Source organism: Spea bombifrons, chromosome 7, assembly GCF_027358695.1.
Source record: "Spea bombifrons isolate aSpeBom1 chromosome 7, aSpeBom1.2.pri, whole genome shotgun sequence".
NCBI lineage: Eukaryota > Metazoa > Chordata > Amphibia > Anura > Pelobatidae > Spea > Spea bombifrons.
The window spans coordinates 1,625,483-1,653,448 of record NC_071093.1 but is presented as its reverse complement, the minus strand read 5'-3'; the positions used below and the strand labels follow the sequence as shown (position 1 = coordinate 1,653,448).

The 27,966-nt window shown below is 37.8% G+C and overlaps 1 protein-coding gene across 1 annotated transcript in view; it reads right to left on the bottom strand.

The window, feature by feature from the left end:
- CNTNAP5 (contactin associated protein family member 5) overlaps window positions 1-27,966 on the bottom strand; it is a 123,160-nt gene that overhangs the window by 62,802 nt on the left and 32,392 nt on the right. The window contains exons 4-5 of the mRNA XM_053472217.1: window positions 7,627-7,774; window positions 3,403-3,606 (exon numbers count right to left, since the gene is read on the bottom strand). Of these exons, the coding sequence (XP_053328192.1) occupies window positions 3,403-3,606; window positions 7,627-7,774 (352 nt within the window). The remainder of the gene's footprint in view (window positions 1-3,402; window positions 3,607-7,626; window positions 7,775-27,966) is intronic.

Genomic DNA, 27,966 nt, shown 5'->3' with positions numbered 1-27,966 from the left:
AAAGGACAGCAAGGGTTACAAAGATGACATTTAATTGGAAATCGTGTTGTGAAGCCTTAGCGTTTACACAAAAAAAAGCGAAAGAAAAAAGGAAATGAAAAGATTTCTTTTTTTAAAGTTTAAGAATAGCTGTCACTTCAATAACACAATAAGAAAAAAGTAGGTTTGGACGGGGTATTGTAGCGCGTTTCGGATCTTTTATGGAAAAAAACCATAGCGCAGCAATCAATGCTCCGGCTCATCGCGTATTCTCTCTCGTTACGTTTCATTAGAAATGATATTCTCAGCTTGCCATTGTGTTCACTTCACATAAACCGCTCTTTATCTGTTCACCTCGCGCTAATTAGATTATAAACTTTCACGAACACAAAATCCTCCTGACGTTCATCCTTCATCAGCCTGATAGAAAACATCAAACTCGAGAGGGGTCTGAATCCCCATCCGAGGAATAATAATGTCTGATTCTCTATGGCGGGTCAGTGAGGGTGGAGTACGGTCACTTCTCATTATGCCAATTTCATTATTCCTCCGAAATAATAATGATAACTATTAATAAAGGGCGGAAAAAAAAGAATATTTTGAGTGTTACTGTAGCAGCTCGGGTAAACTGAAAAAGGCTTTATCCACTAAACCCTGAGTTACACCGGTAATAGACAGGGCTATATTTTCACCGATCAATCAATTTCCAACTGACATGGAAAACCATTTCCATTTTGTGATAGGATAGGACATTGTCATTGACTGGAACTTTCTTACTTTGTAAAGACAAAGTATCAATCAGACAATAAGAAGGAAAACAAACATTTTTTGTTGATATATAAGCAAATTCATGCAAAATACTATTAATTACAATGTATTATATTGATTAATAATACGTGATCTTTTAATGAACTCTTAGAAATCAGTTTGATTATATACATTGGAAGCCAAATACTTTTTTTCTTTAAACTTCCCCAAAAAATTTAAAACTATCTTTGGAACAAAATTGATTACTCTAAAGAAACAAAAGTTATTTTTTCTTTTTCGGGGCTACTAACTTTTTTTATTTTTTTATTTTAATGTAAATTCTACTTTTGAGTACACGGAAATATCTCTGATTACATGAGATTCTTCGGGTGGAAAAAATGTGTCTTCACAAAAAAACTACAGCAATTTTCAATCATTTAGTGGGCTCAGCTCTAAACAATTTGCTGCTTATGTAATTGCGGGCTGGAAATCATGCATGTAAAGTGGTGTGAAAAGTAAGGAATGAAGACTGGGAATGAAAATATACCTATAAAAATGTACAAAAACTAAAAATGTTTATATAGGAAGTTAATGTATTTATATTTTTGTAGTCTCTTTATGTTTCCATAATATAAAATAAAAATAACAAAAATAAAATAAATTAAAAACAGCATTAAAAATCACAGTGAACATACTGAATAAACCAAAAAATTATGGACATTAATTCAATTAATTCTCAAAAAAACCCAAAAAAATAACGGTTGATTATTCTCCCCCAAAATGACAATTATTATGATTATTTCCCCCAAAAGGACAATTATTATACCTTTGGGGGAAAAACTAGAAATTTACTGTCCTCAAGTTCTCTTCCTTCTCCTCCGCCTCTCTTACAATGGCTGCTTGAACCAATCAGCAACAATCAGCAGCTAAATGATATGGCAGAGATAACTCTGGGGAGGAATAATCACACAGATCCTGGGTACAGGAAGTTTATATTGCTGCTCCCATAATGAACAGAAACAGTAGGTTTCAAAAGTTCCTAATCTGTCATCTAAACCATGAATATTAAGGACCAGTCAGAACTTTCCAAAAGAAATATGCTTACAAAACACGGATTGGTTATTTGAAGTGCGATATTATGAAGAAAAAAAAATAAGGAGAGAAACGGAATTTCTCTGTTTTCTTACTTTTGTGGGCAATTTCTGACATTTAAAGGTTCCCTGTTTACGATACAAAATCTGGAATGTATGAATGTAACAGATGCATTTCAACTGGGGCCTCAAACAATGTACGAGCTAATTACCCGTGACATTTTAACATTAGAACATAGGATTTATGAACACATTTTAGTTGATGTCTTCCAGGAAATGTAATTGAAAAAAAAAATCCCAGAGAAACGTCCCACTTCAAATCCAGGAGTAACATTTGGAAAATATAGCTGGTTTTACATTTAATTTAAAAATTAACTCCTTATATGCTTCATCAAAACTTGTAATGTATCCTATAATAAACGTTTTGGGGCCAAAGACTTGTTACAAAAATACATTGTAACAAAGGGAATTGAAACATTCTAGTAGAAATATTATTTTATATTATATATATATTTATTTATTTATTTATGTTATTCTAAGAAAACTAATTATAAATAACATCTGTGGAATATGCCAATAAAGTGTTAAAATAATATTCTAGAAGATCCATAGTTTTTGTCCTAAAAATACTGAAGAATCGGATCCAATTTTACATGGAATGAAAAAAATGGAGGTAAAGGAACTCACACAGAACTTAAGTCAGCTTTTTAAAAAAGTAATGCAAAAGGAATAACATAAAAAGAAAATGAGGTAACTTCAAATTAAGTGAAAAGTATAACAAACTGGTGAAGAAAATCAGCTTTATGTCAGGAATCTCAGCAGGAGAAAAGAAACAAAGATATCTGTGTGGGATGAAAGGAAATTAAGGAGCTACAAAGACTATAACGGTTCTGAATAAGTTTAAATAAAATAAATAAAAAAGAAAAAAAAAAGAAAAACAAAAAGAAAGGAGAAAAGAGACATCAACTAAACTTAATGGGGAAAAAAGGGACAAAGGGGTAGGAACAAAACCTGGGAAATATGGAAAAAATGTAGCCCCTTTATGACAAAGAGGTTGCGGGGAGTTGCTCACCCTTACAGACATTATACAGAAAGAAGAAAGATGATGAAAGAAGAAGAAAGAAGAAAAAAGGAGAAGGATGTTGGTTAAATCCTACTTTTATTTTAAGAACTAATAGGACTTTTTCTAATACAATTTCCATGTGCATGGCCCAACATTTAGTATGAATAATAGAAGAAACAATAGAGGAAAACTATTTATTCCACTTTTATGCAGATTATGTGCCACCACTTAAAATTTATATTTATTTATTATTTTTATATTCAGCAGAAGTACAGTAATACACAGGCTACTTTTTTGGTGAATAGCTTCTTGAATAGTTTTTAGAATTTTTTTTACACCATTGGATTGGGACGGAGAAAGTTTCGTTGACTTAAGTCTGGAAAATTTAAAAGAACATCTACTTTCAAATATTAAAAAAAATAATAATAAATGTAGAATTTTAAATTTACGCCACAAATCACATGTATTAATTTACTTGGCTTTATGCAAACCGTCAACTGCAAGTGTCCAAGAACCACCTACCCAGGTTAATGTAGAGAGAGAGTCTTCCCTTCTGTAGTTCTAGAGTGAGATAGTCCCCGCGCTGTCCTTCTCCGTGTAATAAGACTCCCTCGCTCTGCATGCTCTTGAACTTTAGAGAAATGACGTCTTTAAACGTACTCATCAACTTTTGATTGAACCTGTACAGGAGCGAGCTCCGGCCGTCAAAGTCCGCTACATCCGATTCTAGATAAGCAACAAAGGAGAAATTGACAAACGGTCATGTAAGCAAAGAAGGAAGGTCAATGATAATACCGTTCGCTTCTCACACAAACAAGCGCAGAGTTATTATCGGACAATATTCTCCAGTCATTGCATTTTCTCCGTTAACTGAATCCCCTTGGCAATGTCAGCCAAAAATCAATCTTTTTTTTTTTTTTTTTTTTTTTTTAGAGGGAAAATCAGCTTTCTTGACGCGGCGTCTTCTGGAGAGAAATAATGTTCTGGGTTTCCGCACGAATGGCATCGTATAAATGGCTATATGCGACCCATAATCAAGGCCTGGCTGGCAGCGTATCACTAATATCGGTAATACGTGACGGGGGTTTTATAATCTGGACTCGAATGTTTTTAACTGAACTGAACTAAAAAACGATACAATATTAGAATGTGGGAAATAAACATAAAGCCTAGAAAAGACAAATTAGTGCACACACACCCATATATATATATATATATATATATATATTCCTGCAAAGAGTATTAATTACAGAAAATATAATAATATACACCAAAGCATTGGATGGCAATAAAAATAGTTAAGATTATCCCGAAATGGTCAATTTTACACCTACATTCAACGTATCTGTAATACTTTTTCCTTTCATTTTTATTTTATTTCCTATATTTTCCAAAAATAATTTGCCTCTGTTATTCCTGATTGTGAGGTACATGGGAGCCGCCATCTTGCTGCCACAGGACGTAGTCCACTCAATCCTTCTGACCAGGGCTTCTTAAAACCTAGAGCTGCCCCTAATGATACCGTTAACGATGGACCATTAAAGAGATAACAAAGCTTTAAAATTGAAATATAAATAAAGCCTTTCTTTTTTTTTATTCCTTTAATACAAGAAAACATAGTTTTCTGAATCTAAGCAATATCTCATATTGAACTATATTATATTGCCTGTCTTCCAAGTAAACGCTCGTATCGAGAAACCTTTTCTGACATATTTAAATTCAGGCCATGACTAGTTATTAGGTCCCTCGAGGGCCGACCTTTCAAACGGAGAGGGCGAGACGGCAAACATTTTACTGCTGGATTTTAAGATCCTCGGATAAAGAGACCCACCGTTACCTGAGTTCTTCTTCCCTAAGCATATGTCAAGATGTGAAATAAAAGCCCCCCGGTGATCCTCGCGTTATCACTCTTTTGTCCCAAGAGTTTCTCGTTACGGGATTACTCGCCGAGGAACACTAATCGCCTGTCATTCATATGCTTCATATAGGGAGGAGACCAGCAGAAAAGTTTATGGGTGACCTCATGTCTTATGCTAAACCTTTTGGAAGCCGCCATAAATAGATCATATATATAAATATATCGCATATAGTCGACAGAAAGAGCCAGTTGCGGTCTGGGCAATATTCTCAAATATTTGTGTATAACTAGGAACTGTCAAGATTTCCCTTCAGTCTTGGGGAGGATTTTACCCCAGTCTCAGGGAGTATGGGGGCCTTTTCAGAGTTTTTACCCTGGTCCCAAGGTGAATGGGTAGATTTTCAGGGTTTTTATCCCATTCTCAGCGTTTTAGGGGAAATGGGCAGATTACTCAGGGTCTCGGGGTAAATGGGCAGATTACCAGGGTCTTTACCCCGGTCTTGGGATGTAAGAGTTAAAGGGCAGATTCTCTTATTCAGTCTCGGGTGAATGGGCAGATTCTCAGTGTCACCCAGTGCGGAGGAAACACCTTCATATTCTCTTCTGATTTAATGACATCTGAGCATATCTCGTATTATCCTATAGTTACGTGAATGAGTTAATGTAAACCTAAACCACAATATTTCAAAGCGATGCCGGTTCTCTGATGTTCTCCGCGATTCAATGTTACTTTGAAACAGTGGAAATGCTGTCACATTCCGAGATAAACCTGCAGAATTAAAGGTCTCAGCTTCCTCGACAAACGCTGGTCTCCCAGCCTGTCTTATTTGTATTCAAGCCGGAGAATGTAATTCATGATCTAAGTCCGCTATTCATTTCATTATACCAGAGAATCCATTTTTGGTTCTTTCATTTACTGTAACAAGGATGAATACAGAAATACTTTCTAACCACGAAAGATCACCCGTAATGTTTTTTCGCCGCAACGTACGCTTTATGTTTAGCCAAATCAGGAATGTATAACATTATAGTGTAGAAGAGTTGCGTCAAAAAGTGTTGATCATGTAGAGGCGCGAGGAATGGTTACATGGCTACCGTCCAATGTATATAAAATGTCTCTTCTTTCAATGCTGTGGGTGCAGTACCGCTGAAAATGGATTGTTATGGGATATATTGGAACTCTGCACACTATAAATACATTCCTTTAAGAAGAAGAAGTCGTTCCCACTAAGGGAAAGCAAATAGTTGGTTCTCCCGTTTTAGGGTACCATATTACCTCCTGCAACCACTTCCCACCAGTTCTCATCCTAGATTGTTTAATATTATTCACCACCTATTCTGACCTTTGACTGACACCTGAGCTTATTTCTAGGATTTTGGGCAAACTGTTGTGAAGTCAGCTGCCTACTAAAGCATGGGGTCCAACTAGCTGAAGGTATTGCTGTCTGATGAAGGGCTTCATCGGATGTCCATCGTCTTCCACCTGCTAAGACCACTGTGTCATGGCGCAACAGATTCATACACCCAGTGGGAAACCTGATACAGTTTGAGATCTCCCAAAGGAATTTTACAATTGTAAACCTTCTCTAGCGCTAAAGGCTCATGCGCGGCACCCTAAAATAACGCAGCTTTAAGGAGATGGGTTAGAACTTCCTACAAGAGCCGACAGCTCAATGAAGAATTATCCGAGCAACATTTCAGCTGTTTCTGCCCGTTTTCAATCTCGTCTTTGATCCTGTAGGGTTATAAGAGCTGCATCTATCGTTAGAAACGAAGTCTTTGAATTAAATAAAATGAAAAGAATGTCATAAACATGTAATTAGCCGCCAACTCTGATCTGCGCACATCTTATTTAGCTGAAATTTCAACATCTCCATAATGAAAATAAGCGAGCTTGGACGAGATATTTATAAATATTTACGCATGAATAACCGTGGAATATGTGTCCGACGACAGCTGCACCGCACAAACCAGCAAAAACTCCGCATTCACAACCATATTAGATCAAACCCCCGCCCCCCCATCGCTCGGTTAGGATAGAGGAGTGGGGATTAACATCAGGACGACAAACAACTGAACTTTTTTAGCTGCTTTATGAGTTTTATATGGAAAACAACAAATTGTCGAAATAAACATTTATTTGAGAAGCAAAATAAATCTGGTTGTAACATTATTCAAGGATGTTCATTGTTGATAATAATAAGGATATTCACCCGCATCATTGTAACAAAAGAAAATAAAAGAGCAAATAATAATCATTGGATGTCATGTGATGCTGTGTTGTGTTCAGGGTTCCAAACGCATGCACAGATCGAAACAATTTTTAACAATTTAGATTTATTCAAGGTTAGGTGTTTTAGAGCCCAGCGTTTCTAAAGTGGTCACATGCTACAAGATAACATCTTTTTTTTTGTCCGGAATACTTTTAATGATTTATTTGTGATGTCTGTCTTGGTGAAGTTTTGAGAATAATATGACCTTCGTCACCCAAACATGGTTATGGTATCGCTAGGTCGGCTCGATGGATTCTTTGTATCTGTCCGGTAATTAGTTACAGTAAAACTCTGATCTCTGGAAGTCTGACGACAGACTCTTTCGGCTTTTCATAGAGTTGGAGTCTTTATGATGGAGCTAAGAGCTCTATTCGCAGAGCTAATTCGACTTCATACCCCAATTATCTATCTAGGTGACATTTCCATAGCCAATTAAATTCTTCTTTCTGTTAATATATTTTAGATCACAAACTTAAAATGGAATTTTATGACACAGACTGCAGAGAAGACCAGAAAAGCAGAAATGACTCAATCCAAAGACAAAGGAACAATAGGGACCCAGTTATTCCCATCAGAGAGAAATCATAGACGTTGTATTGGGCGAGTAACACTTACTGTATGCGCATCCGTAGACCTCGACTCTCATTCCGATTTCCCCATCGGAGTTCCACTCAACGGGCAAAAATCTCAGAAATCTGGCTTTTAAGGAGTGCTGGAATTTATGATGCACGACTCCATCCGCGTTAATGTTTCCCGAAAAGACCTAAAAGGAAATAACGTGCGAAAGTTTAGTTAAAATATTTTTTTATCTCTTGTATTTCGAGAATACAGACAATAAGTAACCGCGTATAAGGACAGCGATGTCATCGTATGAGCTGCGACCCGCAATCCAACTGATTTAAAAAAAAACTACATTAATTATTATTTATTTAAAAGTAAATCTAAATACTTAGAAATACAATATACAGAAAATATATTCATTATATAATATCTGCAGCCAGGACGCCCCCGGTCCTTAAACCCGAATACGATCGCAGTCTTTATGAAAACATAGTAACAGCCTTTAGATTTTGAATGGCGCCGAGTGCGAGGCTTCTAGCCAACAGATTGCGAAGTAGTAGTAGTTCCCAGACTTTACGCCTCTGAATCTGGAAGACACTGCGAGTGAATGAAATTCATTGCTGCAAAAATGTCAATCATCGTGGCGCTTAGCAACAAATGAGTTTTGACTTATTTTACACTTTGTCAGCGAAACAAATAAAATACAAAATATCAGGCTGTCCCAATTAGTACTTTAGCTCTAAAGAGTAACCATGAGCTTTTAGAACCCTGTGATACCCTCATACCCAGCAAACATTGTGGGCTCCTAGACAAGTAGGGGGCATCAGGGGAGGAGAGAGGGGCATTAAGGGGGGAGAGAGGGACATGAGGAGGAAGGAGGGGCAGAGGGGAGGGAATAGAAGCACAGAGGAGGAAAGAGGGGCATCGGGGGACAGAAGGGGGGCACAGGGGTTTGGGGGCCAATGAGGGACTGGACAGCCATTATTTGTGAAGAAGGCTTTGACATTCAAAGCCAGGGCATTTCTCACACAGTTGCCTCTAATCCATAATCCCTCAGTGCAGGGTGCATTGGAATCCTCTCATCAGCCTCCGCAGAAAGTTGTAACCTACTTCCTGGACTCTCCTCGCGCTAGAAATGCGACACTGATTGGCAATAATCTCATTGGCCAATCTTTCCTTCCCCAGAGTGAGATAACTACCAAACCCATTTCATTTCCGATTATTAACTTAAAAAGAATGACTTACTAACCCAAATCATGCAATACCGAGGGTTATCAGAGTGGAATAATATGGAATCCTTAGTATTAATGTTTGTAGAATGGATACATTATTGTTTTTTCTCCTAAATATCCATCTCCATGTAAACTGACTTTTTATCAGACTTAATATATAATACATTTTTTTTCTCCCTTTGCGGGCTTTGCAGTTATTTTAGGGTTAAGTTTTTTTTTTTTTTGTTAAGAACGCGTAAACGAGGGGAGCACTCACGTAGCAGATTAAGGAAGTCTAGACTTCTTTGTTTATCTAGCGGTAGACGTATCATTGACTTTCACATTTTAAAGCTCGTATATGAGAAATAATTCATGATAGAACTAATTAGACGCTCGATCTGGATATAGAGATGAAGGACACAAAGAATGCTCGCTTTTGTAGAGATTAAAAATGACACCGTTAAAAAAAGTACTTTTTATGTTCCTAACAAGTTCATAACTGCTTAGTTTGAGAGAAATCTTTGCTATTTTTTTTCTTTTTTCAATGGACATAAACATTATGGAGGGGAAGGGCTTGTTTTACAAATTAGTAATTTTAGCTAAAAAATTTGGTTATAAGAAAGGGAAATGAGAGACAAATTCATCTTTTTACATCTTATACGCTCCGTTGATTAATGTCAAGTTTATATTTGGTGATAGAACCACTTTATATTACAATCCGTACTGAGAGACATTTTGCAAACCATTCCCCATTTTAGTCACCTCCTCTAAACTCTCTCTTCTGGATGTGGGGTCTCCGGAACTGCCCCTACTACTCTAGAACCGCCTGCCTCTTCCTGCCACTAATGCCCCCCGCACCCGGCTTGCATCTTCCGATTCTTGGTTGTATTGCCTGCTTACCTTGTAAACTTTTGAGCTGGTCTCGTTTTAATATTTTAAATTTTTTTTTTATTATCAAGAAAAAGGAAACTTGAGCTTAGGCTGAAAAAAAAACACTTTTATAAAAAAATAGAAACTTTTAGAAAATAGTAACTTTTTAAAAATCCTATATTTTACGTCTCAATCCATTTAAATAACCTAAGTGGTGGTCTTTACTGATTAAAATAAGCGATATATGCATTAAAAATCAACTTTAAATGTCTACCACGGGGGCAGCCATCTTAACTTTTTTTTGTAGGCTCAGGAAGAGAAGGCAGCGGAGATCGATTAGCCATGTCTGGCTGATGTGAGTGAAATATCACCTAAATAAGACTAACCGACCCAAAAAGAACCAATTTTTTAATAGATTGATTTAATATTAAGTTGTGAAAGTCGGAGGTCCCTTTAATACCAACTCCGATTAGAAAGATTTCTACACATTTATGTGCTTTTTTTCTAATTTATAGAGGATACAAATTATTTATGACGAGTGAGAAGAGGATGGACATGTATTATTTATCTCGCGGAAGTGGACAAACATTCATATAGCAAATATTCATTAATGATAATCTTTATTAAATATGCATTACATATAACTGCGAGACGCGTTGTGAGGTGACGCCTGGCTTATTGAATATCACGGCCCAGCCAGGTTCTGCTACATCATCCAACTCGGAAAGGATAGACTAGACCGTCCGACTGATACTTCTGTGCCAACCTTTATATCTATTGATACCTTGAGACATATCTAGATGTTACATATTTTTTAACTTTACTGAGAGGGTGGTAGATAAGTGGAGCAGCCTCCTAGCAGAGGTGGTAGAGGGTAATACAGTGAGGGGATTAAACATGCACGGGATAGACATACGGCTCCTGAATCTAAGACGAGACCAACGACTGATTAAGGTTTGAGTCTTTACAGCAGGAGAAACGGGCGACTAGACGGGGGCCGAATGGGGGCCGATGCTGGTCAGGCAATTAATTCTCCTTCAGGCGGAGTCTGGAAGGCGGATGGGGATGTTTAAGAATGCGACGGAATTCCGCAAAGCAGCTCAATAGAGGTTCCGGGACGGCGCTTAAAGAGCGTTGTGATTGAAAGGCTGGCAGATCTGTCTGGATGCTGTACAACTGCATCTGTCACATAAATCACGGCGAGAGATCGGAGAGAGAGAGAGAGAGAGAGCGGACGCGGCTCTCGAGGTGCGGCTCTCGAGGTGCTTCCAACTCTTCGTCTCCATGCAGAAGGTCATAAATATTCAAAAAAAATTCTCTAATCCCCAAATTCAATGCAAAGCTTGATATGCCCAAAATATTTATGCACAAAAGCAGCTGGGAGCGCGCGGAACGTCAGGCAGGGAGACAGTTGTTGCAATCTATTGATTGTGATTAATCTTTTCAAGGTTCTTGGGGATTTTTTTTTCCTCCCCACGAAGCTGGAAAGAATAAAACACCAAATTATAAGCAGCAGCAGCAGAAGGACGGTTGAGCTTTTGTTGGCTTGTCGAATCCTCGCCGTAACTAGTATTTGGCTTTTCATTGTTTCGTGTCTGCGCAGGCACAACGTAAAATCATTTACTAATTTAATTTTACAAAAGCCAATTCAGAATGAAAAGCGCTTTCAAGATCAAAGCTTCTTTATATATTTAAGAGCAGCCACCCCCCCCCATTAAGTGCAATGGTGATATTTACTATAAAAACTGAGAGCCAGCATTATCCAATCACTTTCCTGCCCTGAAGTTCTCTCCCTTCTCCTCCCCCTTTCCCTTACAAAGGCTGCCTGAGCCAATCAGCAACAATCAGCAACTTAAAGTGCAGAGATAACAGGAAGTTAGGATGGCTGCTTCCATGGGATACTCGTAAGGGGAGGGGGGTTCTAATAAATATATATTCCTTATTTTAATTTGTATAATATATATATTTTTTTTTTTAGAGTGTTGTACAATGTAGGATTTTAGACAGACATGATTGAAACGGAAAGCAAGAAGCTGCGAGAAGGAGGTGTTTTTTAGACCCTCCTCACGTCTGATGTAACTCGATTAATTGTCTAGGCTCAAACTTAAACTGCAAAATCCAGAATAAAAACCTTCAGTAAAAAATAGATATCTGTAACTAGCTGTAAATTGGCACGAAAGTTTATTTTTTAATTAAGTAAGGGTAGAAGGGAATAATAAAAAAAAATAAGTTATTTCGGGAAGCTTTTTTGTTACAGTTTTTATATGCGTCATTTACTGTTTCTTCTTAAATTAGAACATTTCTAAATTAAGCTTTCTAAATCAAATGTTTTAATCTATTTACAGAAAAAAATACACAAAAATACACAAAAAATATTGTTGGTAACATGTTTTCCTTTATTTTATTTTATTTTTGTAATATTTTTTTTACTTTATTATTTATTCGGTAATTTTGTAATATTTATTGTAATATTTATTCTGTAAATTTTCAACTAAACTTATAAAACAGCAAATATCCGGCGTTCAGCACAAAAAATAAGATCCTTTTTTCGGTGACTGTTCCACTTTTGAAAGGTCAATATCGGAACAATAAATAAAAACGAGTAGAGGAACTAAAGAGAGACAGATCTATGAAGCTCAGTTTTGACATAATTCGGTTAGCCTCCCGGATCTCATAAACAAAAATCTAATCTATCTCAACATCTTATAAATTATTGATTTTATGCCAGAGCTGATCCACCATCCAGCCAAGTTACCCGCCGTAATATTATATCCAGAAATCTGCAAGCTCATGGATCAACCAAAAGTATTGTTGAGTGCGATAGTTCCACGAAAATTGAGGAGCTACGTGACCTTCATCGCCTTCCTACACCCTTGACCGCGAATTAAGTGGTTCTTGGCATGAGAATGCTACTCCATGCTTTAACACGATCTGTACAGAAGGAGTTCTACAGCTACAAAGTAATTAAGGCTTTAAAAAGATGTCTGTCTATCAAGAGTACCCAATAATATGAGGGGTCCGGTTCTGTACTTAGTTTAAACTGACTGGAACCCTCAGTCAGCTGACCGACATTGCTCCATACTCACACAATCAGTCACTCTACCACCAGATCGAGTGCTACAGTAAGTGACCACTGGCTATACATACTATATGGACAAAAGTATTGACCATCAACAGTTTAGTGACATCACATAGACATTAATATGTAGTTGACCCCTCCCCCCCGCAGCTATAATGGCTTCCGCTCTTCTGGGAAGTATTTCCACAAGATTTTGGGGAGTTTCTGTGGGGATTGTTGCCCGTTCATGCAGTAGAGCATTTGTGAGGTCCGGCGCTGATGTTGGACGAGATGGTCGGCTCGCAAATTCCATTCCAGTTCATCCCAAAGGTGTTCGGTGGGGTTGAGTTAGGGGCATGCCAAGACATTTTGGACAGTGATGTCAATGACATCAAAGTCCCTGTTTGTATAATGATCAGGTGTCCCAATACTTTTGTCCATATAGTGTATGACCAGCCACACGTAAAAAACGTAACGTAGTCATTTGGAGGTCTAGTTTTGTCAGACCCTTTAGATGTATGAACTGTATGAAGCGCTGTGTAAATTGTTGGCGCTATATAAATAAAAGATAATAATAATGACAAAAAAAACAAAAATAATGAGACCTAAATTCACATTTGATGACGAGCTTCCAAAAACGCTTTAAGGTCCCTTTAAATGTAACCTTGTGCTATTGTTAAATTCTGGGTGAACAGACGTGCCCTTGAAGTTCTTTCTCATATGATTTCGCCTCACGCTCGGTACTTGGAATATCGAGAAAGTAATGATACAATGCCCAGGGGTCTATTTATACCTGGGTGGCAATTTGCCAGGGCTATATTTTACGCTGGAGTATTTGCAGATGTTAATTTTATGAGGAATAGCTCCAGGACATTATCCCTGAATATTCATCCACATTCTAAAGTCGTACACTCCAACATTCTACATTCTGATTTACGAACAACGCGCGTTCACAATAGTCCGAGAGCATTTATTTTTTTTAAATGCAAAAAACGCGACGCCGGTAAAAGGTTAAGAAAGATAACTTTTCTGGATTTTCCTCCGACACACGAGGGAGCTGCCATTTTTAGAAAATGTTAGCAATTACTTTTTCGGTAGATAAATTTCTATGACTGATCTAACCAAGTGATGCTCCTTCCGGAAACATCCCTGTAAATAATATGTCAGCTTCCAGATAATAACTTTCACCGAATCAAACCTCATCGAAAACGATACGAATCGAGACTCCTTGTACAGACTGATTTATTTTGAATATTACGGCTTAACCAGCTGAGGAACCGTATTTAGACCGCGTGAGACGTGTTAAGGAATCTGGCAGAAGCGCCGGTAAAATATACATTTTTAGCAAATTAGGCACTAAAATTCCAAAGGACCGATGTGTCAAAAAACTGAAACATTTTATTTTGACGAGCTCATTCAATTAGTAGAAGATGGCGTTCATTGGGGACGTTGGGTGAAAAAAAGGCAAAAATAAGGACGGTAGCAAAAATATACAACGGCACTCGACTATTATCATTTAAAGCGTTCCTCCTCGTCGGGTGAGCTGGGACGTGGTAGAGCCCCTATGCTACATCGCCGAGCTATAACTTGCACTTTTGCTTTTCATCTGACCTTTAACCTGTAAATGCCATAAAACTTTCGAAAAAAGAAAATTCGGTCATCAAAAATCATGTTTTTACTAATTCTGAACTTGCGTAGATCATCTCACACATCCGTCCTTCGCACCTTCAAGAAGTTAACCAGACATAAGGGTTCTAAATATAACAGCAAGAAAGTGGGCGAAAAACTGGAAACCATTCCTTGCGCATGCTTTTAGCACTCATATTGCCTAAAGTTAGTTATGTAGCCGTATGAGAAGATCTGCCCAATCAGAATCTAAGGAACAAGGCAAACTGATACTTGTGTTGTTTGTCAATGAAGCTGGGCCTCGGGGAGCTTCTTCCACCAGGTTGGCTCTTCAAACCTAGAAGTTATTTTACAACCTGTGGCTGTTCTCCGGCCAACTACACCTTTAATTATAAAGTATTTCCTTGGCAACCATGAAGTCTGGAGTATATTATGCAGATCTGTATCAAACTCACATATTTAGACCCAACAATTGTAGGAAAGGTTGACCAGAAGTTGGGCAGTCTTGGGTAGACCTGACACTTCCAGCCACCTTTACCTTCCATACCAGAGATCATGCGATGGCAACAAAATTATTTTTTTCACATCATAATGTCAAAAACTCCTGCAAAATGTTTCATTTTCCCTATTTTTCCTTTCTCTGATGTCTCAGTTAGACCTATTAGGTCCTATTAGTGAGGCACTCCAACTACGGGACCTCTGCGCTCACAACGTGTTCCTCGCGACTGATGCATTTCACGTCTTATTGATCAAAAGTCAACTTCAAACATTCCGCGTGTTGTTCTGTTGATATCTGATTACAAGTTGAGCAAATTCACAAGCTCCTGGCGGCACTTCACCCGAACCCAGCAGAGCAGAATCTTTTTTTATCTCCCAGAACCATTTGAAATGGTTACTTTAATCAGCCGAACAGCCCTCGCTTGGTGTTCGAGCGAAATAAACATGAAAAATGCCACAGGTGCCTGACTCATCTCATTAGAGACGGATCAAAATCAAGGCCGTCTGCACAGCCGAGACAATTTAGTTTTTTTTTTTTTTGAAAAATAGTTTTTTCTTCCCATGATATTTGTAAAAGTACTTAATTTTTCCTGCGTAACCCCACATGAGACGGTGCAATGGAATTTTTAGGACCATGTGGGGACAGATAGAAAGTTTTATGGATAGGTTAATAACGGCTTAAATATTGTTACTTGTAATTTTGAAATTAAGTAAAAATGAGATAAAAAGAAAGAAATATTATATTGCTTGTTATTTTCTTTATATCTAGTTTTTCCAGTGCGATCTATATGAAGATATTCCATTTGTTTCCATTTTTTTAAAATTCAATGACTTGTGATAACTTTATCTCCAGCATTAAATTCAACTTGGCAAATCTGAGACAATAAGGTCGACAGGAGATGTTATTATTTTTTTTTACGTCAAAAAGGCAACTCAGTTAGTTGTTAAAATTTGCTCTCCGAACCCAACCCAAGTTGCCGACTCTGGGTTCTTTGATACATGGACACCTGTGTATCTTTACCATAGCCCCCAAAAATTCTGGTGCCCAAATTGGAAAACCTACACTGTGGGTGTGGCTAGAGAACATGGTGGGAGGAGACTATAGTTGGAGTGGGTGGGGGAGAGGCGTGGTCACCCACCTACGTTACCTGACAAGTTGTGTCTTCAACAGCACAGCCCTCCATTGAGTAAAAGCACACTGGGCTGGCCTGGAGGCGATCAGAAGATCTCCTCAACTGGCCCATGATCCCCACGCCTCCATAAGTGAGTCAGATGAATAGCTCCTGAAATTCGAGACTGCCCAAAGAAAACCAGGACAGTTGGGAGGTATACATTACATCATCACATAGGTAGGGTCTGATACCAGCTTATAATAAGTTACTTAGTACTGTATTCCGTGACATCATAATGAGAGTATGCTAGAAATTTCTAATGTTATGTAATATATAAATATTACATCATCATTAAGTATAACATTCTGTTACATTCAAAGACAAGCAGATCTATATGAAACTGTATGACATCATGAGATAAGTCCGTTCATATAAACCTCCATTACATCATAAGATAGAATACCCTCTTCTTACAGCAACGAGGATAGTTTAACATTCTATGGCATCACCTGTGAAGAGTAAGTAGTTAGTAAATGAGTCTAAAGTCGTTAAAAACATGTTAATTTCTTTCTGCCGCACTTAGGAAATCCATTAAAAACATCGCAATTTGTTAGTAGTCCGGTAAGTAAGGTTTCAGTGACTACGGGGACCGATGTATTTGAGACGGAATGGATTTTTAAAGTGATTCACTTTAATTTAAATGAGCTGTAGAACTTTCTATAAATATATGAGAGCCGTATATTTGCACTCATTTAGAATTTTAAACATGAAACAATTATATGTGGAAAACGACTTTGGAATTTTATCTGTCTCTAAAGAATAAAACAAGTGTATTGACCTTGTTGAAAATTAAGTATGAATTTTAAAGCGTTCACCGTTTTGAACTTTGTCTAATGTAACAAAAGCCTTTTTTTATAATTCTTTTTTTATTCAAACATTAGTAGGAAATGTATTTTAAGCCTGCGGTTTAGCGATGGAAAGCAAAAAGCACAATTTCCACTTAGGGCTAAATTTAATGAAACTTTTTATTTTATGGAGAGCATTTGATATAATTAAACAAAAATAATAAAATAAATATTATAAATAATAATAATAATGATAATAATAATAATTAAAATAACTCATAATACATGTTAGGGGAGGTCAGTATTATATCAATTTTTATTTATATAAATTATGCTAATTTTAACTCCCCAATCTTATTTTCAGGAGTACGTCTTAATTCCTCTCTACAGTAGAGTGTATCGATAAGCTAGATTTGTTGCCATAGCAGCTGAAAAAATAAAATAGAAAATAATCATATTAAATGTGGTTTGCAAAAGCAAAGTACGTTAACCAGTCTGTTGATCATTAATATTTAGTAATGCCAAGATCCATTTATTTGGCCCGGTTGCTGGGTTATAATAACAGGATGAGTTATGAAGATTAAAATTTGAAATTGAACCATAATGTGTTCTAATAAATTATTAATTGATCATAATTAAGAATGCGGATCTCTGGAACTTAATTTATTTTTAATCCAAGTTAAGCTGCTTGGCATATTCTGGTACGGATCAGAAACCCCATTTAGCAGGGGTCACATGACAAAGTAAATTATAAAAATAGACATTTTCATCAGCTGGCTAACAAGCTCGGAGAGACAGTCTTGTCGTATTCATTTAGGAGACAGGTACAATTAATGTGAAAAATGAGGACTGAAATAAAGAACTTGTTCGGGGTTAACGTTAACCCTTTGATTGCGACGGTAGAGCGCTGTATACAATGTATCACACGGGCTCTGTGCCGGTTACGGAAAACGGATCGTTTATTTCTATATACGCAGATAATGCAAGACTTTACTCCACGAAATCGGGTCATTTGAGGAGATCCGGCTGATAATTAAGATTATCTTATGAAATCGTCGATCAGTTGATACAAAGAGCTTTTCCGAGGGCAACAAAGAAACTGAATGCGAGCGACTTGTTGAAACATTTAGACATCGGTTGGGAAGAGCATTCAGTGCCACCTGCATACTATTTTCTAACCATCTTAATGGCGCTTGTTTTATTCAGAATGATCAAAGCGTTTATTTTGTAGAATTTTGTTAGGAAACTGAAATGGATCATCAAACATCGTCTAACGTAAAGAAGCCATTATCATAATCCAGCTTGGCGGTCAACAAGGAGGCCCATTGTTGCAAAAATGGACTCTTTGAAGCCCTAGTGATGTCATCTGCCACAAAGGACTCCTCTAAGCGGAACCCGTCGGCAGACTGGCCCCATTCGGCCCCCCGTCTAGTCAGCCCATTTCTCTATAGGTCCCGTTCGGCCCCCGTCTAGCCAGCCCGTTTCTCTATAGGTCCTGTTCGGCCCCCGTCTAGTCAGCCCGTTTCTCTATAGGTCCCGTTCGGCCCCCGTCTAGCCAGCCCGTTTCTCCAAAGACTCAAACCCTTAATCAGTCGTCGGTCTCGTCTTTTTGGATGCCTCCATCCAGTGCCATTTGTGCCTCCAAAGGTCTTACTTTGTACGGTAAGGATCAGAACGAGGGGCAGATCATTTGAAAATAAAATTAAAACCGACATTTTGGAGTAGATTTTTCTCCTTTTTTTATCTTAATCACCCCAATAATATTTCAGCATAAAGAAGGAACCCGTCCTTTCCATTTTAATAACTCTTATCGCCTGTCCTTGAGATTTCACCTAATTTTTCTTTATGAAAGCCGCCATAAATTCCCCCAGCAGGGGCTTTGGCAGTTCAGAAATGGAAATGTTGTTAAAAAAGTCCTAAATACAACAGGATATCTTCCCAAGGAGTCATTAGCGGAATTGATGAGGCCTGTTTTTCTTTATCAGGATCTCCGAGGACTCATTATATAGAAAAAGCCGAGACAGAAGTGTATGGTTGATATAGAGTTGAACAATGAATATATCAGGACCTGACCTTTTATTCTGGAACACAAAAGGAAAGGTTACTTCCCGTTAAACATCACGCTCGCAGAAGTCCACCTGCTTTCCAGATTTTACCTATTTCCCACTTTTATAAGTCTTTTTTAACCACCTTAAAGCGGACCTCCCACCATTTTTTTTAAAAATCATTATTAATTAGATTCATTGATATTGATTCGTTGTACAAAATATTGGGCTGTTGTCTTTCTTAAACCAGTTTTTTTTTTGTTTTAATGTTTTGTACGAGTTCTCGCTCTGTTTTATGAGCCCACTACTGGACAAACACCCCGACTCCTTATTATACTGCCTGTGGGAAACAATAGAATGGCTTGGTCTTAATAACCCAGTGGGACTATTAATGAAAGTCTATGGAGGAACAGACTGCATTAGGATTGCATCGTAGGAGGGAAGAGGGGAATCAGGGAGGAAAGAAGGGCATCAGGGGAAGAAAGAGGGCCACACTGGAGGAGAGAGGAGGCAGTGAGGGAGGAAAGAGAGAAATCTGGGTTGGAAGAGGGGCATCAGGGGACGAACGACAGGCACAGGGATAAGAGAGGGGAATCAGGGGAAGAAAGGGGGACATCACTAGAGGAAAGGGGAATGAAGAGAGGAAAGAGGGGGCATCTGAGAGGAAAGCAGAAAGGCACATGGATTTGGGGGCCATGAAGGTCTTCGTACACATGGATTTGGCGGCCATGAAGCATATGCAGGTAATGTTTACATTTTATGTGTCTTATATTTCCCTGTTAATGCATTTATTTCCCTAATAATAAAGGAAAACCACAATCCTTTTAATCCTCACATGTTTTGATCGCCCTGCGCCGCCATCTCCCTCACTATTTCTGTTTTATCCACAGATATTAAGTATGTTTTTCCTTTCTTTTGTATTTTCAGTCTATTTACACTATGTTCTTGTCTCCAAGGAGGTGCATTTTCCAGCGCTCAAAGCTTTCACATACAAATTTCAATTATATTAAAGCTAATAACTGTCTAATATAGACATTGCCATAATTTATTTAAGCTCAGGGACTCCGCGAATTTGTTTTAAATAGAGCAGAGCTATGCTTTTCAGCTCCAGTTAATTATTATCAATTAGCATTAATTTGATGGGGGAGATCAATTATGAAATAGCTCAGGCTCTGCGGAGAATAATAATGCCGGGTTTGTCCCTAATATTAGTGCTTTGAGGCCATTATTAACCTCCCCGTGCTACGAAGACCTACAATTATTAAACTTTCCGTTTTGTAGGCACCAAACACCTTAAGCAGTGTACACGGGTTTCTATTTTTGATGATGCTTTTTTTTATTATTATTTTTATATTAAAAAGAAAATACATTTTGTCTCTAAAATTAAACATCATTTTTCACTTCAGAATAAGCTTGTTTAATGTAAAAAAATATATATTTTTGTTATATTTTTCTTACAGGCTAGCTAGGTTAAGATAAATGAATGTCCAATCTTGCAAAAAAATGGAGAATGCATTTTTTTCAGTTATTGAATATTAAAAAAAAAAAGTGAAACTCCTCCTATGGATAGCTTTACTCCAAGTAGGAAGTGTACCTAAGTACACTTCCTGAACATGCTTAGTACCACTCCTATTAAAGTAAATAGGAGTAGCAACAGCCAATTACAAGTAGGCTGGCTGAAACCAGTCTTCAGCTAGGATGCATGCAATTGGCTGCCACTGCTCCCATTGATTTCAATGGAAGCTAAGCTCTCTTTGCTAGAATGGATACAAAACAGCCCATGCGCAGGAAGCATACTAAAGTTCACTTCCTGGTTTTAGGGGAGGCAGGAGGGGGTGGAGTTAAAAGAAACAAATTTTCTAAGTCCAATAACTAAGCAATGAAGAGATAAAAATGGATTGAAAGTTGTAAGTCTGTTACAATTAATGCTGTTAGTAAAGATAGCTGGTTAGCAAGTAACTTGGCATATATATATATACACACATTTATATTAATATTTATACTTAATTACATTTTATATTTAATAAAATGAATTTTGACATCTTTAAAAATGTCTACGACTCAAAAAATACAATTGTTCAGGTGACAGTTTCAGATAAAATAACCCGAGACACTGTGCTGTGTTTCTGCCGGTTTCAGTTATTGTTTTTTTAATTTATTTCCATTCCCCCAGCGAACCCTTTTGGGTGTTAATTTATAAAAGTCTCAGCAAGGCAGGTGCGCAGGATAAGGTATTTCGCCTCAATCCATTCCACCTTAACAGAAATTATAATACAGCTCTATTAAATTCTCTTGTTTCTTCAGATTATTATTCTTGCCTCTGGCAAAGATACAGTGGGAAAAAAATGCTAAAAAAAGGTATTTTCAACAATGGACGGATTGACAGCTATCACAGATGAATAAGAATATTGCATTTTCTAGCAGAAATATTCATAAGATCAGTATTCTATAGGTCTAAATTATGATGAATCGTATTAGCACGCAGAATATAAAGCGCCAGTGCCTAATATTTATTTTAAAAGGAATTGAAACGATTGCAATAATAATGATAATACTTTATAAAGACTTACTGCTTAGTGAATAATCTTGACTTTTTATATTGTGTCTTGGAGTAATAGAAACTATATATACAGATGCTATATACATAGAGACACACTAACATTCAAAAGTTTGGGGTCACTTAGAAATGTCCTTGTTTTTGAAAGAAAAACACATTTTATCCATTATGAAAAGGATCAGAAATCAGGGTTAATGTCGGAAATGACTACTGTAGCTGGAAATGTCTGATTTTTAATGGAATCTCTTCATAGATGTACATAGGCCCTTTATCACTCCCATCACTCCTGGGTTCCAATGGCCCTTTATCACTCCCATCACTCCTGTGTTCCAACGGCCCTTTATCACTCCCATCACTCCTGTGTTCCAATGACCCTTTATCACTCCCATCACTCCTTGGTTCCAATGGCCCTTTATCACTCCCATCACTCCTGTGTTCCAATGGCCCTTTATCACTCCCATCACTCCTGGGTTCCAATGGCCCTTTATCACTCCCATCACTCCTGTGTCCCAATGGCCCTTTATCACTCCCATCACTCCTGTGTTCCAATGGCCCTTTATCACTCCCATCACTCCTGGGTTCCAATGGCCCTTTATCACTCCCATCACTCCTGTGTCCCAATGGCCCTTTATCACTCCCATCACTCCTGTGTTCCGATGGCCCTTTATCACTCCCATCACTCCTGGGTTCCAATGGCCCTTTATCACTCCCATCACTCCTGTGTCCCAATGGCCCTTTATCACTCCCATCACTCCTGTGTTCCAATGACAGTTTAAGTTTAAATGCATAATTGATGGTCAGAAGACCCTTTTGTAATTATGTTTCAGCCAGAAAATTCCTTGTTTTCCATGAAAACAGCTGAACGACCCCAAAATCGTGTATGTATATATACATGGTTGGTTTTATGGGTGACACAGTGTATAAAGCATTTATAGAAACATTTAAATACATAAAAGGATTTAACAAAGGACACAAGGAAAGTTTGTTGCAAAGAAGGAGAAATGTTTCAACAAGAGGCCAGAATCTAACACAAAACAGCCAGAGGCTGAGATGAAATGGAAAGAAGGTTTACTTTACTGAGACGGTGGGAGAAACGTGGAACAGCCTCCCAGCAGAAGTGGTAGAGGGTAATACAGTTAAGGAATTTAAACATGCATGGGATAGGAATACGGCTCCTGAATCTAAGACGATTAAGGTTTGAGTCTTTACCGCAGGAGAAACGGGCAGACTAGATGGGGGCCGATTGGGGCCGATCTGCCGGCGGGTTCTATGTTTTTGGATCACTGGTTTTCTCTTTAGACTATGAAGCCAGCTCTGAAGGAATTACAGGAAACGATAAAAACCACATCCTGCACTTTGTATGGGAACTCTAGGCGTTCAAAGCACGTCGGCACCATGCATTTTTCATAGCGATGTCTTAAGTTTCCACGCTGAGACAATCACCTGAGATGTTTTACTGGAAGACAGAGCAGCGAAATTACCCAGACCGCAGGAGCTAAAGCATACAAGGCACCCATTGGCACCTTTCAGGGGTTAATAGGCTGCGCGGCGCCGTGCAAGGTTCATTCTTACTGCATAAACTGAATACATTGTAAACCTTTTAGTGCAGACAGAGAATGCCAAGAAATAATCTACGTATTACATGCAACAAAGTACTGGCTGGATTCCTTCCAAAACGCCTTAAATTTGCTCTCTGGCAATTTTCTTTTTTATTGAAAAAAAAATTATTTTTTTCAATATATTTTGGAAATGCCAAACGTACCTTGATACAAAATAATGCTTTACGAGAGGTAACACTTATATAATATACCTTTATATGTTTGAGAACCCGCAAAGTTCTATTTTAAAACGTAAACTCTGTCCGTCAGAGAATTGGATCAGAAAGTTCATTTTAAATTTATTTTGAGTTAATATTCGTTTTGTAACATTGCTAAAATGTATATATATAATATTTCTATATAATTAATATCTGTTCATTGACAACGGTATGACGCGTTAAAAGTCGCACCTCGCTACATCTTTCTTTGAGCATTGAAAGTATAAACAACAAGCAGATGCTTCACCGTGATTGAAAGCTGGCGAGGTCAGAGGGGTATTTATTTCAGATGTATTCCCACCACTGGATACATTAGTGATTAATAATAATATGAAGCTTTTTTACCCAAAGGAGAGAAAATAACGAAAGGAATTACTGAACAGATGAGTTACATCTTGAGGCGCCTTCTTGTGCATTAAATCCACGCTATTTATATTCTACAAAGGCCAAGATCTAATATGACAGATACTTGAAATGTAAGATCGCATATTGTATCCAACATTAAGGCGGATTTCAGCCCAAATGAACAATTAAACCCAAATATCTCCAATTTCAGCACAAGCCTAAGCAGATTTTCATAAAAAAATAGTTCTGCCAAAATCTGTGATGGTGAAAGTTGATGTTTTTAAAGGTCCGCTCAGTAGAACACCTTTGTCCCCCATCAGTCCAATAAAAACGTCATCCACACATACTCTGTATCTCTGGAAAAACTTTTATCATCGTTGGTGAGTTAACCTCCAGCCTTTTGTTTGCATGGCAATTTGCCCTTCAGGATCCCTTGGGGTTCATGACAAGTGTGAAGGTGGGTTCATACATGGACCTCTTTGCTTTCTTGAGTCTAGGGGGATACCAACCGGATCCTACCGATAAGACCCCTGAGGGCTGCAAGGTATTGTCTGGGTTTGGCGATTCTCTTGTGCAAATGAAGTTTGCCCCTTGTTTGGGTTCTAGACTGTCCTGGTGAGTAGGGTCAACTGACATGGAGATCTTTCTTTTATAATGAGCCAAGAGGAAGCTCCTGAGATGTTCCTGGGTGGCAAGCAGTTGTCTATCCATAGTGAATTAATCTCAAGCCCAACGCGTTTCACTTATAAACTTACAAAAGTTTAATATAATTTGATGGCAAATATTACCGCTCGTCCCATCTAGTCTGCCTTATTATTTCGGTCGTAAAGACTCAAATCAGACATGGCCCAGGGCCTTATGTTCAGGATCGCTTTTTCTCCATCCCACGCAGGCAGATTTATTCATTGTTTTTTTTCTACGACCGTTATTTCTTTGCTGTTATCTGGTATTAAGCTGAAGACGAGTATTATCATCAGAGACGTTGCGTGAGTCTGCTCTGCGTGACCATAGTGTGAGCGATACGGTACATCAATTCCAGATTATCTTCAAAAAGTAACAAATGTAATCGTATATAATATCCAGAGTAAGAGAGAACGCATATATGTAACGTCTCTGAGGATAGCAATAGTGAGTAATAATTACCCAGCTCGTCCTACGTCTCTTTGATCACAGAAGGAACCAGAGGGCCAGAAAATCTTGGCGATAATGTGAAATATTATGTTATAAAATCTCACGATTCAGGTTATATTGGGAAGCCACCCATTGTGTTGCTGGAATCTTTGCTTAAAGAAAAGCTCATCATATTCTGCACGTTTGTTCCTGAAATTTGTATCAATTAGCAGCAAGATTTATTCTAACCTCGTTACAATGTTTCACAGTTAAAGTTGAAAAAAAAATTAAATATTAATTTTAAAAAATTCTGATTTGCTCCAGGATAGAAGTTATCTGATAGATTCTAATCAGACTGGTAATTCTACCCATGATATAACCAGTTGTCTTATTTAGGTGAATCCCTTGGAGAAATTATTTATAAAATCTTGAAAATGTTGATTATTCTGAAAAAAAAAAGAACCCCAGCAAATTCCTCTGCTTTTCCCAACAAGTAATTTTGGGTACCCCAAAAGATCACATGACCTTTAACTTTTTGAATGGTTTCCAGGCACATTTTACAAAGGCTTTATCAGTCCAATATTATCATTTTTAACATGTTTAATATGTGAACTAAAATAATACTTGGTGCTTTGACACAAATGTTCATATTCTCATTCCTGCGCAGACTCGTTACTCTTTCCCGTTCCACTATTTATTCTGAAACAGTACTTTTAATGACAAACGTTCACAGTTTTGTCTAGCGTCTCCCGAAAACCATTATATATATATATATTTAAAGGCTTAATGATAAGTCCGCTATTAGAAAGTCATACGAAGTTGACAGTTTTGTTGCCGTGCAGGAAAAACAAATTTAGGAGCTGAAGGAAATATGTTCCGCAAATTGCAGGCAGAAACATCAATCCCGAGATATAAAATAAAAAAAATAAAAATAAAAAACATGTCCTGCTATATGTTTGTGTAGAATCAATTAAAATAACTGAGAGGCCGGGAGAGTGCTTTAAGCGATAATATTTGGAACAGAATGTTAGTATTGCAAAGTATTACAGTTTTAATATCTAAGGGATCCAGCCCTGAACTATAAAGCTATAAAAAAAATCATGGTTTCAATTACAGAATCCAGGCAGGAAAAATTTGTAGTTTTTTTGACGGACGATCTGGTGAAAGGGTTAAATTAAGGATAAGAACGTGGTGGCAGGAACGATAAGCATTAATCAATTGGTTTGATCTACTTTAATCTACTCTGAAACCACAGAAATCACAACTGTTAACGGAAGGGTTGAAGTGAAATGAAAATATCTGGTTGGGAACCTAGAACCCTCAACTTCGCTCTAGAACTGAAACTGATGGATACAAATTGCTTGTTATGATTATTCCTCCCCATTAAGTTACTGATTGTTGCTGATTGGTTCAGATATCTTTCATAAGGACCTCTTGGGCTGATTTGTAAGTCCAATTTGCGTATGTACTAAACTAGAGGAGACTTTTGGCTCCAGTTCGTTGGAAAGACCCAGATTTGGGGCTTTGTGCCCAATATATAATGGAAAGCAATTCATTAGCTGACGGAAGAACCTGATTCCTCCATCCGCAAATGAATTATGAAAGAGATTTTGCAACAAACGCAGCGAGAGGATATTTGACTAATTCCTACTAAATCTCGCTGAGGAACGCGATGGGTAATCTTCTGATAAATGCACTACGGGAAATGAGGTTTTAATGCCCCACGAGCCTGTTCATGAATCACTGGTAGAAGCCGAAGTTTCACTCGCTTTACTCTGAGCTCGGTAAGAAAAAAAAAAGGTGAATAAAATGATTGGCAGGGAAATAATATATATATATTTAACCAGCCAGGCTATGGTCCCACAAATTGCCCAAATTGTGTTACCATCACCTGAGTGTAACAGATACAGACTTTTTACTGTATCTTAAACACATTACAGTCGTCTGCAACAATTTATCAAAGCTGACAACACTTTGCACTCAGGGCCATCTTGCACGTTTTTAATTATTGTACAGAGAAAAAAAATAGATTTTTTTTTCCTAAAAATGCACTGGGGATAGACGTAACGATACATTCTGGTTAATTTCAAGCAAGTTATAGCAAAGTTTAGCTGGTTGCTATGTGAATGCATCACTTTTCTAAGAGGTCGGAATGTTTGCTGGGTATGAGGGTATCGCAGGGTTCTACAGCCCTAAAAGCCCCGATAATGTGTATAGAAACAGCAGGAAACGGCTTTATAAACTAAACGGGGGAAATAAACCCCATTATTCTTCTTCTAAATACCCCGCTCAGTTACACAAATACCCCGCCCCCCAGCCATACCTCTAACCACACCCCAAAAACATAATGTGCCCCTCTACAGCCAATTGAGATATTGAGAGATGTTCTGTTTATTACTTTTGTATCAAGTACTATAATGTATTCACCTTGTTTACACATTATGTAAACATGCGATATATAAATATATATAAAATCTAAATCTTTACAGGTTAATCCATCAGTGATGGTTCTTTATCTGTAACCCCCGCCCCTCCCCGGACGTCTCACTTAAATCTCTTTACCGTTATATATACACTGCACGTATATAAAAGGAATTCCTGTTTGTGCCGCTTATTGCCGTGAAACAAGTTGGCTAATCTCTGGAAACTGTTTGCTGAGGGCAAATTAATGATGCATTTGTTTAGCAAAATTTGTTTAGCAAAACCCTTTTGATTCTTTCGCCTCCCTGCCCGATAAGTACACTTTTCAGTCTATTTAAAAATACTTTATTTGCACTGGATCTGCCAAGTTTGAAAATGGCATCTATAATTGGTGCTGGGTATCTGCTGACAGCTGGAGAAATGCTAAGCGCCCGCGTGATGGATACCCTTTCTGCGCGTTGGTGTACACATGGCTTATGGGCTGAAAAGACACAGGACGGTGCAGTTAGCGGAGATCAGAGTCTTAAACCATATGCCGTCAGAGGGTGAGATGGAATGGGAGGAAGTTTTACTTTACTGAGACGGTGGTAGATAAGTGGAACAGCCTCCCAGCAGAGGTGGTAGAGGGTAATACAGTGAGGGGATTAAACATGCATGGGATAGACATACGGCTCCTGAATCTAAGACGAGACCAACGACTGATTAAGGTTTGAGTCTTTACAGCAGGAGAAACGGCAACTAGCCGAATGGGGCTGGTTCTGAGTTTCTATGTTTTTTTTTTTAGTTCATGAATTTAATTTTTACAATTTACTTCTTTGCAGTTCTGTGAGTTTTTTGCAAAATTAAAAAAAAAGTATTAATTTTACAGGAACAGTAAAAA